Source organism: Orbicella faveolata, unplaced genomic scaffold (assembly GCF_042242905.1).
Source record: "Orbicella faveolata isolate gen_17 unplaced genomic scaffold, um_ofav_v1 contig_13, whole genome shotgun sequence".
NCBI classification, from domain to species: Eukaryota; Metazoa; Cnidaria; class Anthozoa; order Scleractinia; family Merulinidae; genus Orbicella; species Orbicella faveolata.
This window is the reverse complement of record NW_028301540.1, coordinates 19856881-19876564: the sequence shown is the minus strand read 5'-3', so window position 1 is coordinate 19876564 and position 19684 is coordinate 19856881. Positions and strand designations below refer to the sequence as shown.

The 19684-nt window shown below is 39.2% G+C and overlaps 3 protein-coding genes and 2 long non-coding RNA genes across 10 annotated transcripts in view; 3 read left to right on the top strand and 2 right to left on the bottom strand.

The window, feature by feature from the left end:
• LOC110047864 (uncharacterized) overlaps positions 1 to 8621 on the bottom strand; it is a 33313-nt gene extending 24692 nt beyond the window's left edge. For all 6 annotated transcript variants that reach the window (XM_089284962.1, XM_089284966.1, XM_089284963.1 and 3 more), the window contains exons 1-4: positions 8545 to 8621; positions 6853 to 7593; positions 1870 to 2055; positions 863 to 1333 (exon numbers count right to left, since the gene is read on the bottom strand). In XM_089284962.1, coding sequence (XP_089141088.1) covers positions 863 to 1333; positions 1870 to 2055; positions 6853 to 7567 — 1372 coding nt within the window. In that variant the 5' untranslated portion in view covers positions 7568 to 7593; positions 8545 to 8621. The remainder of the gene's footprint in view (positions 1 to 862; positions 1334 to 1869; positions 2056 to 6852; positions 7594 to 8544) is intronic.
• Positions 3025 to 3712, top strand: LOC149115501 (uncharacterized). The gene has a single exon (XM_089283904.1). It carries the CDS (start codon positions 3107 to 3109, stop codon positions 3710 to 3712), a length of 606 nt encoding a protein of 201 aa, XP_089140030.1. The 5' UTR covers positions 3025 to 3106.
• Positions 8622 to 9069: 448 nt separating the features above from the next.
• LOC149115500 (uncharacterized) lies at positions 9070 to 9923 on the top strand. Its single transcript, XR_016205810.1, has 2 exons — positions 9070 to 9292; positions 9423 to 9923. It is a non-coding gene; the product is annotated as an uncharacterized LOC149115500 (long non-coding RNA).
• A 2640-nt stretch (positions 9924 to 12563) lies between these two features.
• On the bottom strand, positions 12564 to 15985 carry LOC149115499 (uncharacterized). The gene is made up of 2 exons (XR_016206065.1): positions 15724 to 15985; positions 12564 to 13245 (listed from the first exon to the last, which is right to left on the bottom strand). It is a non-coding gene; the product is annotated as an uncharacterized LOC149115499 (long non-coding RNA).
• Positions 15986 to 16064: 79 nt separating this feature from the next.
• On the top strand, positions 16065 to 19195 carry LOC110054534 (GPI inositol-deacylase-like). The gene has a single exon (XM_020760870.2). The coding sequence runs from the start codon at positions 16190 to 16192 to the stop codon at positions 18950 to 18952; it is 2763 nt and encodes a 920-aa protein (XP_020616529.2). The 5' UTR covers positions 16065 to 16189; the 3' UTR covers positions 18953 to 19195.
• The last annotated feature ends 489 nt before the right edge of the window (positions 19196 to 19684 follow it).

Sequence of the window (19684 nt, the reverse complement as noted above, 5' to 3'; positions counted from 1 at the left end):
ACCACTTGACCTCCGCTGCCACCTCTGGTTGTAGAAATTTTACCAACTCTAATTATCAAAACTGGTAATTCCAGGTTCTCTGGTCTCAGGTAATTATGATGAATTTTCTAAGACTATCAAAAGATGTCGTTCCTGACACCTGGGTTTCTATTCTCTTCAGGTATCACAAAACAAAAACTTTTGTTGCACAATATATTCAAGCATTTGAGTGGGTGCGCCAATCCTACATCATGCAACCTCGAAATATCAAAATTCCTCTTCTTGTTTGGCTTTAAATTATCTTACAGCAACGATAGCAGGCTGCTACTTCACCAAGCTTTTCACTTTCTTGTTGTGGACGTAGACTTTCGAATAAGACGAAGAAACCAATGACGAATTATGCAAATGTTTTCGAGTCAAATAAATCAACAAAATGTGCCACAAAGAAGAAGAGCTTGGTTTGGGCCATGTCCACAAACCTTGTTTCGTACTTATGCGACCCTGTGTGGGTGGACTTACAAAAACAGCGCACGAGGTTTAGAGTTTAGAGGACAGAGTCAACTCTTTTGACACCTATCAGTGAACCATCCTTCGGTTACATTTGCTTAACTACAGTGATTTAGTCTCGCTATCTGGAAAATTTGTAATTAGATGCGTGCGTTATTGCATATGGTAGGACCCTATCAGCCCTTTGCTTGCCATAATTTAACTTAGCTCAGTTAAGTGTATATGATATGTATTTGAAACTTTGTTCATTTCAAGGTGAGGCTTGTTACATCATGGCAAGGCTTAATGCTCATTTCAATCAAAGTCAACTAGATGACATCCATTTAAACTCTACATTAGGATAATTAACTTGATAATCATGAATTTTTGAACTAACTTAATTCTTCGAAGAATTGTTTACATTCCTTGTAATCATCTTCTCTTATGGTAGTCTTCAGCTTCAACTCAGCAAGGCCAAGATCTGTAAGGATATCCTCTGTTACAAGACATTTTTGTACCACTTCATTCAGATGCCCACATGTATAGTCAGCCCAGAGTTCTTCGAGGACCTGCAATGACGTACACTTGACTGTGATTAGCAGACTGCCAGACTTAACATCTTCGATTAGAAGACCTCTCATACTGGTTAAATATTCACGGAAGTCCTCAAATTCCTTTCTGTTTGATGGTTTCACAGTGTGATAGTAATCCCATGTAATTTTACGAATAATTTCATCTGCTGAGGGAGTGTATTCCTCTGACGGCACTGCTCCTTCAGTTCCTTCCTTGCATTGTGCCGAGTTTGTTGTCCTATTCAGTCCCTTTGCTTTAACAGTTTCACATTCAATTCTTATCCCAAGAGAAATGGCTGTTGACAAAACATAGTCATGTAAATTAAAGAGAGGAAGAGTAATTTTTTGCAGATGGAAAAAACAAGACATTGTAAAACTGTCGGGTAATGGATTTTCTCGGCAGGGAAAAATTCAGAGCATGCTAGAGGAGGAAGTATTTCTTTATTGATGGTGAGGGTTATGTGGGCATTAGCTCACACAGTGACTCAAAGGAGTATGACCTCTTGTCTGCTTGTCCACGGGTCCATCGGTGGGTGTGCAAGAAACCAGTACTCTTGCGAAGTTCTTCTCAGAAAACTGACTTCAACTGCTTTTAAATGGGGTTGACAAGGGTCAATTCACACCTCTTACGTTTGTACTTAATTAGCCTCTAGTCAGGTGTGAATGATCTTATAAACCTCAAGACTACACAACAAAGGGAAATCAAATGGTCTGTCGTTGAAATCTCTGAGAAATTGTCACAAGTACATTTTCTCTTGCGTACGTATTTTGTATTAGCTCTGTACCTCTGGAATGTACCAGAACAATTTCATGTGATCATTGTTACATGTACCTTTGTAATGGGGCCATTCCTGGAAAACGACGGGATCATTCAAAATTTTTGCTACAACTGAAGCAGCCATCACGCTGGCAAAAGGACTCCAATTCTCTGACTCGCTCTCAGTACCATCAGCATAATCAGCAATTCCTTTCACTACTAGCCATTCAATCTGAAGATCAAATGCCGCTGTGAAAATACCTGAAAAAGAAAACCGTACAGTCTGTATTAGAGCTTTAATAATGAGGACAGAACTCTGTAGCAAGAGTAATGTTATCTCATCCAAATGATTATGTACACAGTATATTACAGTAATGAACGAGAAGTAGAGCAAGCATTGTAAAATAGACTGACATAAGGACCAAAAATAGCCAGGTCGAAAGAGTTCTTCTTTACCACATGCACTCCACAACAGCAGTAGAGCTGTTGACAGTTGTTGAGCAGTAGAGCTGAACACTCAGAAGGCAATTCCTGCTTATTTCCAGCACTAAAATTACTTCCGCATTAATTCTAAAGAATTATAACTTTCGTATGACAAAAGGAAGGTGAGGGGAGAGAACTTCTCACGACCTATGTAACACGAAGGCACGCTATAAAGACCCGGCCAAACGATCGCAACATGTCAACGCAACATATCGCAACATTGTTGGGCGCAACATGTTGCGTGCGTTTGGCCACCGTGTTGCGATGTGTTGCGACATGTTGGGTGTTGTTGGCTCAAGTTTGAAAATGGTCAAATTCGATATCGATCGTTTGGCCGGGGCTTAAAAGGGCATAATTAAGCTCTGCCCCCCAATTTCGAAGTTACTGGGAAATCAAAATGGCGGACTATATGAAGAACAACGGTACACTTTCTGCTTGAGCTGTTTTGATATTTACAGCTTAAGTTCTGCACAAAATAGCCACAGAAAACAGCAACTGTAGCATTTCAAAGTGAAAACTATTAAAAAGAGTGAAGTAAAAACAATACGTGTTCACAAAACGAAGCCTCCAGCGGGAGAAATGGTCAGAATTCAAATCGCATGCCATTTTGGTTGCATACTCGTTCCCTACTGGTGGCTGGACGGGTATTTTTTTTTTGTCATTTTTGAGCCTACAGTTCTGCATTTAGTATTTAGCAGTTTCACACAGAAGCTATGCGCGATTTCGAATACTGAACGGCGAAGCGGCCGGCTGAACAACAAATATTGGTGGCTGCGAGCCGACTTTGTATTGACGATTTGATTACAAGTACTCTTTGCCGGCAATCAAAATGCTCACGGTTGGTCCTCCTGAAAAGAAGACGAAAATAGAGAGAAACAAGCGGACAAACGCGAGCCGAGATCCAGAGAAGAGAAACCCGCATTTCAGCCTGACAGTGGAGGTAAAGCGGGAGGACGAAGCCCGCTTACAAAGTTTGCGCTGTCGGCTGGATCATGCAAAGTTGCTCCTCAGGATCGACCGTAAAACTTCCTCGACGCAAAATGCAGATCTCTTGGAGCGACTTTTAAACTGCTTCGAACTGGTGATGCCTTCAGCCATCAATTTAGGGCCATCCCCAGCAGCATCCACCAGCTCGGTGCAGCCACCACCAAAAAGCTCGCTGGAACTCGAACAAGAACATCAGCAACCTGCTTGGCGACCGCAAAAGAGACAGATTTACATAGATGCTTCTGTAGATGACCCTTTCTTTGTTTGCACTGGTGAATCGCTAAAGTCACTGGTGAAGTACTTCACAAGAAATTGGCGGTGTGAATTTTGTGGTGGGGACTACCAGTTGTCCGGATTGTCGTTGTCAAAGCAAGGCCATGTTTGTCGTTTGGAGCGGCAGGTATATTTTGCAGGTCGCAGGTTGCAGGTTGCAGTGGTTGCAGATTGAAATTTAATTATAACTGGAAAACCGCTGGCACTTAAAAGAAACATACAGGTAGTAGACTTACTGTGGCTGTTACATGACGTTGTTTACAGTCGCTCAGAAAGGTGGCTTCCACCTAAGTGCCAAACCGGCCGAAGCAATGGGAGGAGAATATATTCCTATGATTTTAAGCCTGCAATGAATTATTGTTTTTGAAGAAACATCTGTAATATCATCAGAAATATCTGCTGAATTTGGTTTCTTCCCTGTGAGTACCAAAATGAAAGCACACTGAGCTTGTGCTAGTATATTCCGTCGGTTAAAATCTTATATTATTTCATTTCTTTATTTATTTGCTTCATTTGTGATGGCAATCTTCTGTTGTTGAGGGAAGACCCAAGCCAAATCTGGAATCGATGGAAACATCTGTGAAGCGGCCATCCAGATGGCTCTGAAGAGATTTCACTGGTCTCGGCGTGTCGATCGATAAGTACTTATAGCAGACCGATCGTGTTTTCGATGGACATGAGAACATCGCTCAAACCAAGTGCGATCACAAACATGTTGGGAAGCGTGCAAAGTCTCTGGTTTCTGTACACGGCTTAACGACCTCGCCATCGTGACAAAGTCGCCTCCAACTGTCGAGAGGCACGGGGCATTGGTCAGTTACTCGTTGCCATCTCTCACTGCAGTTAACTGTGCTTTTAGGCGCTAAATTCAGCTGAACATGGTTTGCTCCTTGTATTTTTGCAGTTAACAGTGCTTTTAGGCACTAATTTCAGTTGACACCGCAACACGGTGCAATTTGCATGATCAAAAAATGCCCCGTGCCTCTCGATGGTTGGAGGCGACTTTGTCACGATGGCAAGGTCGTTAAGCTAGAAATTCAAATTCTGTGCCCAAGATAATCGGTTATGGATCGAGACGGAGCAGAAATGCAAAGCAAGAGCTTGAAAACCAGCGATTCTTGGGCAGTTAAGATAAACTTTGGAACCTTGGGAGAAAGCGAATGGGAAGAAGAGTTATCGATGGCTGCCATGAGATAATTTTGACGAGATTAGTCCATTTTTGTGGAATTTACGGAGCTTTGAGTGTCGGCCGTCGGGCCAGTGGGTCACCCGCCTTTTGTTTCTCTTTAGGGGAAGCAAACTGCCAGAAAGTAAAACTTGCCTAAATGGCTCTAAACCTCCAGGAACCCAGAGACATCAAAATTACGCAATGCAAACACAACGTAAGCCATTTTAATGTGGCTAAATATCATTTAGGCAAGGTTAAACTCGAGCTAATGCAGCCAGCTAGCGTGCCCATCCAGCTAATATCATTCAGGCAAGTTAAATATGAGCTTATGCAGCCAGCGGTTTCCGTGTTTGGGAGTACGTGACCTGTGGGGCGGCCTTCAGGGGTTTTGCAGGGGTTTATGGTTCATTACATAATATTGTTGTAGTGTATTCTGCTGATTGTTGCGGATCAGTTGCACTGCTTTCCTCACAAATCATTGCGGATTCTTGCACCCTCTCCTCCCTCCCGTTTTGTTCTTGGTCAGGGTAAGTATTTCTCCAGGTAAGTAGATTCCACTGAATTTCTTTCAGTGTGACGGTGCCAGTTAGCGGACGCTGATGGGGTGATTCCTGCTTTCCAGGGTTGCCACGGATACCTCCTAGCGGCTTATGGCTTTGGCACCCCGCTAACCTTTAAGGCACCAGTTCCCAAGCTCATCTATTTGCAATGAGTTTAATTCAAATTATTTTCTACACGTGGCATTTAGAGTAATTGTCAAAGCATTCTAATACATTGTCTTATAAACGGCTAAAATTGTAATGCAATCGCCAACAGCATAATGTCACATATTAATCGTATTCAACAGCTGGGCCGCCTTTGATCACACAACGTGACAACATCCACGCAAGAGCCCCCAACATGTGCGTGGATCCGCGCAGATATATGACGTCAGGATGGTGCAATTTGTTCTAAAACTAGAAAAATTGTCCCATATCATAGGGGCGCGCGGATTCCAAGACTTACGGTCTCCGTCCCCGATTATGGCTCCTGCACATACATACTAATGAGGTATAGGCGCGTATACTGTATACGCGTATGTACACATATATGTATATACGTAAACGTGTTTTCAGCTGACGCGAATTACGCGTTTATTTTGGTTCGCTTATATCTGAGCTGCACCACAGGTAATCGCATGATTTCAAGTGTAATTTGGAAAAAATAAGCACAAGTAAATCTTGAAAGGTTAACAAAAATGCACGAGCCTGTAGGACAAGTGCAATTTGTAGTCTGAAAAATTTACTAGTGCTTAAAATTAATTCCAAATTGCATGAGAATAGTCATTTGATTACTTAATAATGTTACACTTGAAAATATACTATTTAAGGTCTTTATGAACACATTAATTATTTAATTAGGCAGGCTGCAGTGTGTTTAGTTTTCCAAATATCTTCAAAACTTTCCGAAAATATTTGCAAAATTTCCAATAATGTTCCAAAGTCTTTGCCAATCTTCAGATGATCTTTGTCACTCTTCGCAGATCTTTGGAAGGGTTTGGATAACTGTCGGAGGTGTTAAAAAATGTCCAGGTGATATTCAAAAGCCTTCAGAACGGTTCCGGCAATCTTCGGAGGTGTTCGGAAAATGTGTAATTATCTTCAGCTCACTTCAGAAGGCTTCGGGTGAACTTCAACCACGTTTGACATGCCTCAAATGATTGTCAGTAGTCTTTCTTGTAATTTGCACTGGTGTTACACTTTTTGCATAGGTGTTGCATTTGAACTGCACTGCTCTTAGCCAATCCAATCAGAACTGAGTAATTTTTTCAAGTGTATTTTTACAGCTGTTAGGGGATGTATTGCACAAATCCTACAGTAACATTATCAGGTTTCAGTGAACTGTCAACATGGATAGTTCATGCCCACACTACACAAGAGCCCTGTACTCTCTGATGAAGAAGTAGCTTTAGGTGGGGGAGGGGAGAGGGAGAGAGTACGTTAGCGAAAACAACCCCAGATTTTTGGGGGAGGTTGCTATTGCTAGTGAAATAAATAGAAGAGAAAGTGTCAATGATAACTTAATTGTTGCTAAAACAAGTGTTCTCAAACATTAGCAGACCTGTTGTCTATGCCCACTGTGGGGACTGAAATTAAACAACAACCTACCTTCACCTTCCATTTCAATCGCAGTCGCCACAGGATAGGACTTAGCCAGTTCCTCACGCCGCCATCCCGCACTGACCTGCTCTGGACCACTTAAAATCTCACCACAATGTACTTTGACTTCTCGCGCTTCTGGGCTTTTCAATGGTGCCTTCCAGCCATGGTCAGCATATTTGATGAGGTTGAGAAAATGTCGGCTAACATAACTTCTCATGTCAGTTGACTGCTCTCCATTACTGGTGACAACTTTGGATGCGTAAGTTGATAACTTCGCAGAGACAACGACATCTCCTAACTTCGTTTTCTCTGGGTTCAGACCACTGCAGGTTCCCACAGAAATCACACCCTTGGGTCCGAGTACGGTGACAGCATTTTTCACACTTATCAGAGAGCTGCCAGGACCAGCTGAACCTTTATCACATCTAATCAAAGCAACATTCACTTTCTTCTCTTGCCCTGCACCCTCACGTCCAAAATAAACATAACCAATACCATGGAAGTAGCATTTCAATGGATCCTCTAACTGCATATAACAAGCTAGGAACTCACAGTTCGTGACAGTCACCAAAAGAATTTCAACTGGGAGATTCAGGTCATTTCGATCCTTAATTGGTGCTTGAATATCCTTTATCGATGGAAGGCTGAAACTAAGCTCAGGGGGGACATCACTGCCATTATTTGAATTGCTACCAGAAGTGTTCTTTGCAGCTTTTACCATTTTTATCAATTGATTTGTGGGTGTTCCTAAATAGCAACCAACAGAACAAAATGATCAACTATGCAGTAAAACAAATTTAAACAATAAACTTGAAAGAAAACTCCTTGTATTTAACCTGTTTACAGTGTGATAATTGTTATTCTGTTAATGCCATTTTCCATCAAGTCTTTCACAGACACCATCTGAGTTGTAACCAGAGAAACACTTAGAACAAAGTTACAAATTGAAGACATCAACTTCTTAAAAATGTTACTTCTGCTGAGTTTTGAATCAAGTTCAAGTGAGATTGATGTCCCTTAATATGCCATGCAAAAATAAGTTCGAATCAATATACATTTGTACAGTCCATTAAGACCATTATGATTGGAGTGTCCATATCATGCGAACAAGGGTTCATAACTGAATAATAAATTGCAAGAATTCATGTAAGTACTTCAGACTATCATTAAACCATTTACAAACAAATACAGACTTTAAATGTTGCTTGCTAGCTTAAAATGCAAATCAATTTGAAAAGCTGCACATTATGTAAATCAAAAAAATTCCATACTGTAACACATCACACATCAATGAGATGTTAAATAATTATTGTAGACTAAGAAGTTATGGAGGCGCAGTGGAGGCGTGGTGGCCTCATGGTTAGTGTGATCATCCACAGATCAAGCCGTCCAGGTTCAAGGCCTGGCTGGGGACACTGTGTTGTGTTCTTGGGCAAGACACTTAACTCTTACAGTGTCTCTCTCCACCCAGGAGTATAAATAGGTACCAGCGAATTGTTGGGGAAATCTACCAAAATGTGGGGAGTGACCTGCAATGGACTAGCATCCTGTCCAGGGGGAGTAGAAATACTCCTAGCTGCTTCATGCCACAGAAACCAGGATAAGCTCCAGCAGCTGTGAGCCAGTCGGCTCCAAGGCTTCACTTTAAGAAAAGTAAGAGTAGGCGGATGTAGACATTCCTACAACAACACTACTCACCTCTGATTACAATAATTGAAAATCACTGAATATTCAGGATATGTCTTTGTGTTCAGTAAAATCTTGGTTCTTGAGTGATCCCTAAAGTACATAGAAAATAAGAAGCAATTGTGGCAATATATACATGGATATATATGTATGTACATGTACGTCTAGCAGCCTTGATTTAATCTGCGCTATAAGGCATTTGGTATACTGAGCAACATTATTTTGTTCACTGAAGGTAATAAAATATTTATTAATAATTATTTTTTTGCTTACAATTACCAGAGGTTTCATTAACATTTCCAGCAGGATTCATAGGCAGGCAAAACATTTTGACCTGACCTTCTTTACAAAAACTTTTCTCTGGATGGTCAAACCAGGAGTCACAGTTATATACACTGCACACAACTTAATAACAGGCGGGTATCTTGAAAACAAAGACCCCCTAAGACCCTCTAAGATCCCAAAAGTTGAAAACAAAGTCCCCTATTTTTTGCAACTCTTTTTTCTGGGGGGGGGGGGGGGGAAGGGTATCCCTCTCCCTAGTACCCCTTGGAAAAAACGGGAGGGGAGAGGGGAAGCCATTCTTGCATTTTTGTGTGGCTTACACGAAGTGTAAAACCACATTATGGCATGATCTGATTTATTTATTTGTCCACAAGACACGAGAGTCAGCGCCGGACTCACGTGGTCTTGTGTCATCTGAGTCAGCCATTTTGGTTGTAAGCATGGTCTCTAGTTTCCCCTGCTTTTAGTTTTAAAGGTAAGTCGTTTTTCATTTTGCGCTTGGTCTTGAGTTCTGCATCTTATCATTTCTTTTACGTGTCGAAAATCTAGCTTCGTAATTACGTACAAATAACGAAACCTGTTTGCAATTGTTGTTTCACTTTCAGGTGTTCATGCAAGTTGACAAATCAAGACAATGGGAGTAAAGTTCCTTGCCAAAGCTAGGACAGACTTGGCATGTGTCTAGTGCAGGTTCTACAGGAGCCATAAAGATTGTACATTTAAAAGCCAATATTCATCGCTTTTAACCATCAGAAGTTTAAAATGTCCCCATCGGTGACCACAAATTCAAAGATAGTACCGCTTGAGTTTGAAAAAAATGTAAGCCTTAAATCACAGACACCTTCTCAAGACTTTTGGAAACAAGAGAGTAATATATTTCATTGCTTTACATTTGGATGGAATTAGTGGAATTACTTGTTTACAAATGTAAGTCATGGAAGAGGTCATTCAACGATCAGTTGACTGTAAAGCCATCGATTTGCGGAATATATTTTTACCCTTTTGAGTAAGTACATTTCTTCGCCTCAGTTTGAATATGAACTGTGACCTTTTCTCTTTGTCCAAATTAGATATTCAGAAGTGTAATAAATTACCATTAGAGTTGATTTGCATTTGTTTACTGTACTTAGAAATCATAATCACATTGTTCGAAAAGTAAGCTTATTATATTTGGAGATTTAGACAGTGATTTCTTTGCTATTTTTTTAATTAACATTGTTGACCATACATTAATGTGATGTATGGATTTGTGTTACTTAAATTTGTTAAGCCATATATACAATCAGTTTTATTTAAAACTGGATCATTGCATAATACAATTTGAGTTTTCATTGGCTTGTTAGCTGTAATACTAGTATATCATTCAGGAATTATACCATGCTCTACAAATATGGTAAGTTTATCTGTATAATTTAATTATTATCAACAATTTATTATTGGATGAGGTTTTTGTGATATCCGGAATAATCAAGGTCGAGGTACGTGTTATCTGCCGAAGCCGAAGGCTGAGGCTGATAACACTAACCGAGGCCTTGATTATTGCAAATATCACAAAAATCAAATCTCAAAATTGTTTTATAATACATTGTTTTAAAGAAAATAACGACAAACGCATTATCGCACCGAACACAGTTTATTTTCGACAAGCCATGTTCTTACGTGAACTTGACATTGCTCTTGGAAATCATGCATTGCGAGCGCAACCTACGGATTATTCACCTATCTGCTAGCAGATTAGTGAATAATCTGTAGGTTGCGCTGTTTCCCAGAATTAACTGTAGGCTTTCAGCCAGTGAGAAGACAGATGGTGACTAAAATGTATAATAAAAATGATTATTGCACTCACGTTTGTTGGATCTGAAATGATTATAGTCAACTCAATAATACATGCCTTGTTGGCTATCCATCGTCTTATATCCAACCTGCACTCATGGAATAACCGTTAATTATTTGAGGGCTTCATAAAAAGAGCTAGGCTTTCTTGGCAATCCACTCAATTTAGAGCTATTGTGGTTTTGCTTTGATATGGTGTGAGCTTGTACTTTGTGGTATAAATGAAGCTAAAATATTACTGATTGAATGATTGACTGATTGAGTGAATGACTGACTGTTTGATAGATTGATTGATTGATTGATTGATTGATTGACTGATTGACTGATTGACTGATTGATTGAAAGATACCTACACTCCAGTAACAAATATCTCATCTCATCAGCTAGCACAAAACATAGGCACGCAAGGCGTGCAAGAGTTATTTTTTTGTATGAAGTGTTGGAGATAGAAGCATTCATGGTACAGTAATGATTTGGTTAATTTGACAAGTCTTATTGGTTCCGATGTTACATCGGTCATGGTAAGATAGCTAAATAGTAAGCCATAAAATGTTTGACTGAACAAACTACAGTAATCTGACACGTCTCCAGATTAATGTAGATACCATCTTATTTTCTAACAGGCAATTTGATGCGTTCTTTGATACAACCCGCACTGTGATTGGTGTGACACGCGCACATGCATAACTCCCTCACTCACCTATCACATAACCCTTCCAACCCCCAAGAGCAATTTTTGCTCAAAAATACTCAAGTTAATTTAGAGACTTTTTCGCATTTTATACGAGTCGTAACTTTGCCTTTTTACACAACACAACACAATACAATTTCACCGAAAATAGAAAGAAAGAGAAAAAAACCTCTGACACGTTGAAAGTCTGATTTAATTAAATTGCACTTTAACTTGGTGCCACGCAGTCTTCAAAAAACATTTGAACAGTTTTCATACTTTTTACCTTTAAAAATATCGGACTGAAATGAATGTCATCAAATAAAACTATTAAACTGCTACTGCAGAGACGTAAAAATCGTCCAGAAACGAAAGCTTCTTTTTTGTTTAATATCCTGGAAACAATAGCCGATAACTTGTCAGCTCTAATTGAATTTACTCCCATATAAAAAACAAAAGCGTTAAGTTACCATTTGTTACTAAAGATAGCAAACATCTCGTGGGAAAGAGTGGTGACGATTCAGCCGCTCTAATTGAATTTACTCCCTTGTGAAAAACAAGAGTGTCAAATTACACTTTGTAACTAAAAAACAAAAATATCTCGTTATATTTGCATGCAACAAGAACGAAACAATCGTTACCCGCACTTACTATTGTAAACGTTAGAACCCTTTCAAATCTTACGTCTCGTCCTCTCTAAAACACGTCCTAAGAACTAGACGCGACGATTCGTGACCTCTAATTGAATTTACTCCTTGTGAAAAACAAAAGTATTAAGTTGCCTTTGTAACTAAAAATAAAAATATCTCGTTGCATTTGCATACTACTAACTCACGAACTGTTTCAAACCTCAAGGCTCATCTCATTCATTTAACTAAAATCCTCAGCCTAACCCACAGAAAATGTCGAAGTAAACCCAATATATGAAAACTTCCTCCTCTTTTATAGAAGAATAAATATGGCCGTTCTGAACTCTACCGGGATCAAATCTTCTCACATACCATTTACCTTTACAACAAGAAATTTGATTGGCTGTTTATAGTAGATCCAATCTGATTGGTGTGACATACATACATCTCTCACTCACTCACTCACTCACTCACTCACCCATTGACCCGTCCATAACATACCCGACGTGCCGACTAAGAGGTATTTTTTTTACAAAAATATAACTCAAAAATTGCTTGTATCACTGCCATACATCTATACCTTAACCTATAATATACCACAGAACCTCCCAAACTACCGGTAAGTTGACACTTTTATTTTATATCAATTTTAAAAACAAAATTATTTTGTTCTAGTGGGGACAATGGGTTGTTGACTAGTTTAATGGATACACAAGAATAATAAGCTGTGCATTAACATGGTACTGTACAATCACTTCTTCCTTAAGATTTTGAAACTCCATCTACTAAACACTCCCTGTGCTAAATTTTAAGCCTTCATAGCAGGGATGAAAAGGAATTAAAAACTAGAAACTGGCTAATTTATCCAGGTGCGAAGAAGATGTGTTTTGAAAAATAGTTGGCCTTCTCTAACACATAATAGTTGGCTTTCTCTAATACATAAAAGTTGGCTTCCTCTAACACATTTGGTTTGCAATGTTCTTCTTAGTATTGCTGGAGTACTTAGTGTACCAGAAAAAACTCATAAGCTAACCAGATATTGAAGTATAATATGAGGACATACGCCCTAAAATTCTTGAGAAAGTGCTGCCATTACAGTTAAGACCCAATTACGTACAGGTAACAAAAAAATGAATTATTTTGGCAAGACACAACTCTAAAAAAGTTATCAATGCATGGCAACTGATACATATCATGGTAAGGGCTGATGCTCACCATCCCTAGTTCCTTCTCTACTACGACTTTCTTCGGTTTGTGCATGTTTTCCCTCATCCAACCCATGATGATCATCCATTACTGCAAAAACAGAAATTCAAAGCATTATTGTTAAACACAAAATCACACAAATGCAATTATATTTTAAGTTACACTGACTATTTTAAAATAACATACATGTACAGCCTTGTAGATTAAAAGCTGTTCCTCAGTAAAGGGAAATTTAAAAGAAAACAAAATTCAATCAGAAACAACTGCAAGAGTATGACTATCTTATCAAGACCTAGTTTTTTAAAGTCTATTTCAACTGACAATGAAACCAAAACAGAACAGACTGAATCTCTAGTGGCAAAGTTTAGCTGGTGAGAACTACATCTTATTATATGGCTAGCTCCGCGAGCGGGCAAGATGAATCAAATCCTACGCTGTGATTGGCTACCCGAGCGGGCAAGGTGGAGCTATCTTGCCCGCTCGGGACTACCTGCCATGTCCCGCAAGAAAAATTTCCCCGAAAGCCATATAATAAATCCTTTATTGACCAAGCTTGATCGTTCAAGATGGCTGGATATTGGCCTCGTTCTTTTTTTGCGAGTTTGTGGACCTCGACTCCATCTCGGTCCATAAACTCGCAAAAAATGAACTTGGCCAATATCCAGCCATCTTGACCTCACACTTGGTCAATAACCCATATATATTTACCAAGAGATAAAAGACATCCTTGAGAATAAAAATACAAGTAGATAAACAAACCGTTTTCTCCTTCTTTAATTGTTTTTACATTAAAAGAACAAAAAAAACCCAGGTATCCAAAAACATGAATAAATTCTCCAGAAGATAACAAGAATGGCAATGTTCCTCACACAAGAGCTGGCACAAAGAGATAATGGCAATGCCACCTAATGAAGACATGACAAGGTATTGGCATGTATCCCTATTTAAACAACAGAGAGTTTCTGTCGAGGAACTATCGGTTGATAGTTGCCCCATGGAAATTTGATGTTCTTAAAACAAATATGCTAGTTTTAAGAACATCAAATTTCCAAGGGACAACTATCAACCGATAGTTCCGAGACATAAACACTCTATTGTCTTTATCGTTCACCACTAAATTTTCTTCTGCACGCCAGTTCAAAATTCATATTGAATTATTTTCAACTTTTTTAGATGAAAGCCATGGAAGGTCGTTGAAGCCAAATGTAAAATTTGAAAAAGAAAACAGACAAAAACCCACTTAATATATTTCCATTGTTTACTTTCTGTAAGCCCGCTTCTTTACAGAAACATTTACATGGATGAGTACTATCCATCTGGGTATTTTCCTCAGACAGGCACTATGGGCTGATAGTGTCTCTCCACGGATGAACACTATTGCGTCACGTGATCAATTTAAACCAATAAGAATCGGAGAAAATTCAGTGGTGAACTATAATATGTACTAATTGAACCAGCCGCATAGAAAAGGAAACCTAGGCAAGCACTTCCTGAAGCAGCCTCACATGATGACTATTCACACTGTGTGTCTACAAAACACTGCTTCGTAACAAACAGCTTAAAGGTAGCAAGTCAACAACAGAGGAAAAGAAGAACAGAAGGACAAACAACCCTGACCTTAACTGGTGATTCCTTAGCACTATATTGCGAACGCTTCAAGCGCAGAATTTTACACTTATTCGATAGCATCAAAAACAAAATCATTACTCATGGATTGTATGTTATTTGGATTATTTTCGATTCTTTTGCATAAGTTGTTTATTATGTTGTTCCTTATGCTCAAAAATTCATGTGTGCTTATCAAAGTTCATCAAAAAACTGTACCTTCCAGCCACCGCAAAATGTAATGCGGAGTGATAAAATAAATCAATAGTACTATTTAAAAGACCTGGCAAAATAGGGTAAGACTGGTACATCATATCTCTTTTGCAAGCATGGTGACCTATTTTAATTTATTTTTAGAGACTGTGCTTTGTAGGAAACATTCAGGGAAATGTATTGTGCCCAGGAGATTACTTTTAAGCTTACTTTAACATCGGTAGAAATCATTCCCAATACTGGTAGAAGCAAAGAAATACCAGACAAAATAAAGGCTCGAAAGTTCAAACTGTCACAAGAATGGTAAACTCGATTTCTTGACATCCTGAACTAAACTCAAATTTCTTGAACTGTAACCAATTTCAATCCTTGCAATCCTGCACATTATTTCGAAACTACTGTTTTTGCTTTGCTCCATAGCATTTTTATCCAACTAAGCTGTATATTTGGTGGCATTTGGCGATACAAGGTGGTAATAAGCTGAGTGAAAATTTGCTCTGTCTGCACGACAGCGTTTCTTTATGCCCGTGACGGAGGCAGATCTTAATTGCAAAATTCAAAACACAACAGTGTGGACTATACAAACTAGTGCCAGCTTAGTTCGTGCCGCTTGAAAGCAACACGATCAACAAAACTTAGATTGCTGATGAACATGTCGAAATGGCTTCGTAGACTTGAGCCATATAAATTGCTCACTCCATTTCTACAAACAACATAATACAATACACTACACTTCACAAAGCTTCTTACCAACAATATTAAGCTTCAAAGGCAGCTGTAAATGTGTTTCGGAACATGCAGAAAGATCCGGCAAAACACCCTCACGATAAAAGTCACTATCGATAGGTTTCGAGCTTTCAACTGGCAAACACCGTCCCGTCCCCTAGTAAAATAATCTCAGAGGACACGATCACAACGCATTTTCATTGGAAGAAACAACAACACATACAATTGGTCAAAAGGTGTTGGACATGTCTGCCACGCAGGACGAAAGTGCAACGCTACAAGGCACAACCCAGCTCCCAGCTCCCGCCCGCCATTTTGAAAAGTGGAGAAGGCCCCGGGACGAGGTTGGTTCCTTGGCTCCATATTACGCATTATTATGGGATAGCGCATCATGGGATAGCTGGTTAGGTGATCTGGTTAGGTTGTATGGTTATAAATAATATACCTGTGTGCAGTCCTGTGTGTACTGTGTACTTCAAACTGAGGCGTAATGTCTTCGTACATCTCAAAGACGCAACACTTGCTGTTAATCATATGGCTTGCTGTCTTCGCTGCATTTGCTTTGATAGGTTTTCGAGATTTCCTTACGAACTTGGAGGAGAACAGGTGTGATATGACATGGATGTACGAATGGCCGCGGTACATAAAAGTGCCTCTGTGGAAAGGAACAGCAAAACGTTTTCCAAAGTATGCCTTATATCTTTATGGAGAAGGAGAATATGCAGATAGATCTAAAGGTCTTCGGTTGTCCGGAATCCCCGTTCTTTTTATTCTCGGCAATGCAGGAAGTTACAAGCAAGCTCGATCACTTGCGTCAGTAGCGTTAAGGAAGGCAGAAAGTCTGACATCTAAAGTCCATTTTAATTACTTTACGGCTGATTTAGATGAATCGCTGTCTGGCTTATTTGGAGGTGTATTGTATGAACAAACTGAATTTATAAGAGTTTGTGTGACACGGATCCTCTGGTTATACATGTATGAGAAGATCAAAAATCCACCAACATCTGTTGTACTTGTAGGGCATTCAATGGGTGGTTTGATTGCAAGAGGTTTGTTTACGTTGCCAAAGTTTGATCCAAGTGTTGTTCATACAATCATTACCTTTGGAACACCTCATTGCCATCCTGTCCTGTCCCTTGATCCACAGTTGGCGGACTATTATGAAACAGTAAACAGTTTTTGGAAAAGTCAAGCATTTAGTAATGATACTGAAGCAAGATTGAAGAATATAACTCTAGTGTCAGTGAGTGGTGGACTCAGAGATGTGTTGGTGCGATCAAGTCCCTCTTCCATGAACCATTTAGCTTCACAGTCGCAAGCTATCAGTCTTGTGACAACTTCTGTACCAAAAACATGGCTCAGTGTTGACCACCTGTGCCTATGCTGGTGTCGACAACTAGTGCTAGTGACTAACCGTGCATTATTTGATATGATTGATCCAAGGAAGGGACAAATAATGGAAAATAAGCAACATAGAATGAAAATTTTTGAGCATTACTTTGTCAAGAATCCAGGACAATCAGCAGTTACTCTCAGTAATACTAGCAATGTACTCATAAAAAGAACAGATAAGGATTTTAGTCTAGTTGTTTTGCATAAGAGGCTGTGGAGATTCAAAGGAAGTGGCAAAACTGTAAATGAACAAAACCTTTTTCTATTTTCTAAAGATGAATGGTCTGCAACACATGATTATTTAATGATAATCACAACCATCGACTCTGACCAGTGGTTATATGGGTGTCAGGAGGTTTCTGGTCAAGCTTGTACTAACATTTCAAGCTTATCTCACCTTGCAGAGGTACTTCCTTGGGGTGGCTCAACAATGAAGTATGTAAAGCTTGAGCTCAATCATTTTCCAGAAATACCATATTTTGCTGTTAGTATACCCGATTCAAGAAAATCCACCATTGTTTGGTCGGAGTATCAATCATCCAGCGGCACAGAGTATGATGTGGAATTACCAGGAGTGTTATCTAAAAGGTCAAAGGTTCTTGATATTGCTTCTGATTCTCTTTTTGCCAACATAACTTTAAAATCTGTAGTAAAGAGTTGGAAGGTGTACATTTTTGACATTGAACCCATAGACTGTGATACCAGAAGGTCAGTGTTGATAGCAAGAATTCATGTACCCTGGTTCAATGAAGATGTGTACAATTTTTCAAGCAATGGTTCAACAAAACTTGTATTAAAATTACATCACCCAAAGCCAAAAGGAAACAAACACCATGTCCAGATGCATCTGTGGTTAGATCCAAAGTGTTCATATAGAGTGAGTGCTCAATATGACTTTTATCAAACACTTGGCCAGATATACAGATTTTATGCGGTACAGCTCTTTTGTTGGACATTTGCAATTGTATTGCTGGTGTTTGCATGGCAGCTCTCATCAATCAGCATTGAACAACAGTGTGAGTCATTCTTCAGTCTGATTTCAAATGTGTCAAAGAGCCTCAGAGGTCTGCTTCTGGTTGCACAAAGTCATTTCTTTGTCTCACAATTTGTTCTTGCATTTTTTTTACTGAATGGTGAGAGTGGCCAACATAGCTGGCTTCCGAACATTGATGACTTGAAGACCTTTATTTGGTTGCTGCCACTGGTTCTAATCATATCAACAGCTGTAATTATTGTCATTGCTTTATTTGTGTGGACTGGCCTGTTTGTAAGGTTTGGTGGTTTAATTTTAAGTCATTTGAAATTGTCACTTTATGTGCAAACTGGAATTGGAGTTAAGGACTGGATATGTGGAACTGTCATCATTATAATATCACTTCTTTTCTGTGGAACTTTGAGCCTTATTTTGATCTTCATTTTGTGTCTTTGGAGAACTTGGAAATATGCCGCTCTTGTTAAGATATGCAAGAGTCAATTACCTAAGCAGAGAAACCATAGGCAGATAACCATAATAGAAAGCCTGGAAAACTTTGGCTTGACTTTGTGTGTGCTGATTTTGCTACTGATCATTATTAATTTCCCAGCGTTGGTAGTCTGGGCAAAAAACTTGACATTTTCTTACCATCTTCATTCAGATCACACCACTTTAATTTCAATTATTATTGGTGTAAACATGATTGGATTTCAGCCACTGATAAAGGTTCCTCGTTCTCTGGTGTACCTGTGCTTTGTAACAAGTATTGCTATGACACAAGCTGCAATCATCCCTCTGCACATGATACCCTATACTGTTTGCTTTCTTTTTACTGTGTTAAATGTGTCTCAGTTTTTTGGTAGATTTAAAAGGCAGAAAGAAGATTGAAGCAACAGACAACACCATAAACAGTTTTATTAGTAAAAGACTACAGATATGCAATATTTAATTCTCAATTTCCTTTTGTATTATTTTTGCATTTGTTATGACTACATGAATTGTTATTGAAACCCCTCTATAAAGAAGTGTCATAAAGTTATACCTGTATATCGCTATAGGAACCCAGATGTAATGCTAGCTGTTGACATATGATTACCCAACCAAAGAGAATTTACATTTTGACAATCCAAATGAATTAGTTGTTTTCGTTCATTTTCTTTCAGTGTTTCTAAAGGAAATATAGTCGAACCTCCCATAAGCGACCACCCAAAATATCAAGCCTATGTGGTCGCTTGCGGGAGGTTGGCGCTTACGAGAGATTAGACCACATTGGGTCAAAATTTTGCATCATTAGCATATGGTAACTGCAGAGACTTCATGAATGAATGTTTTATTCATGGAAAGTCAATTCTGAGAAAAATAAGGTACGTCCCATTGAGAAATTTGCGCTCTATTATCTGTCAAGTGGTCGCTTACGAGAGGTTAAAAACAAAAGAAAATTTCAGACTATTAGTTCTGAAAGTGGTCGCAGTCGCTTACGAGAGGTGGTCGCTTACAAGAGGTTCCAAATATAGTGATTTGACTTGACAACGTTTGGTCTTTTGGAAAACTGGTCGCTGAGGAGAGGTGGTCGCAATCGGAGGTTCGAGGGATCATGTTTTACTTAAGGCATCTGTCGGT

Excerpts from the sequence above, each read along its gene's own strand:
- LOC110054534 (XM_020760870.2), top strand. The coding sequence starts at position 16,190 with ATGTCTTCGTACATCTCAAAGACGCAACACTTGCTGTTAATCATATGG.
- LOC149115501 (XM_089283904.1), top strand. The coding sequence starts at position 3,107 with ATGCTCACGGTTGGTCCTCCTGAAAAGAAGACGAAAATAGAGAGAAAC.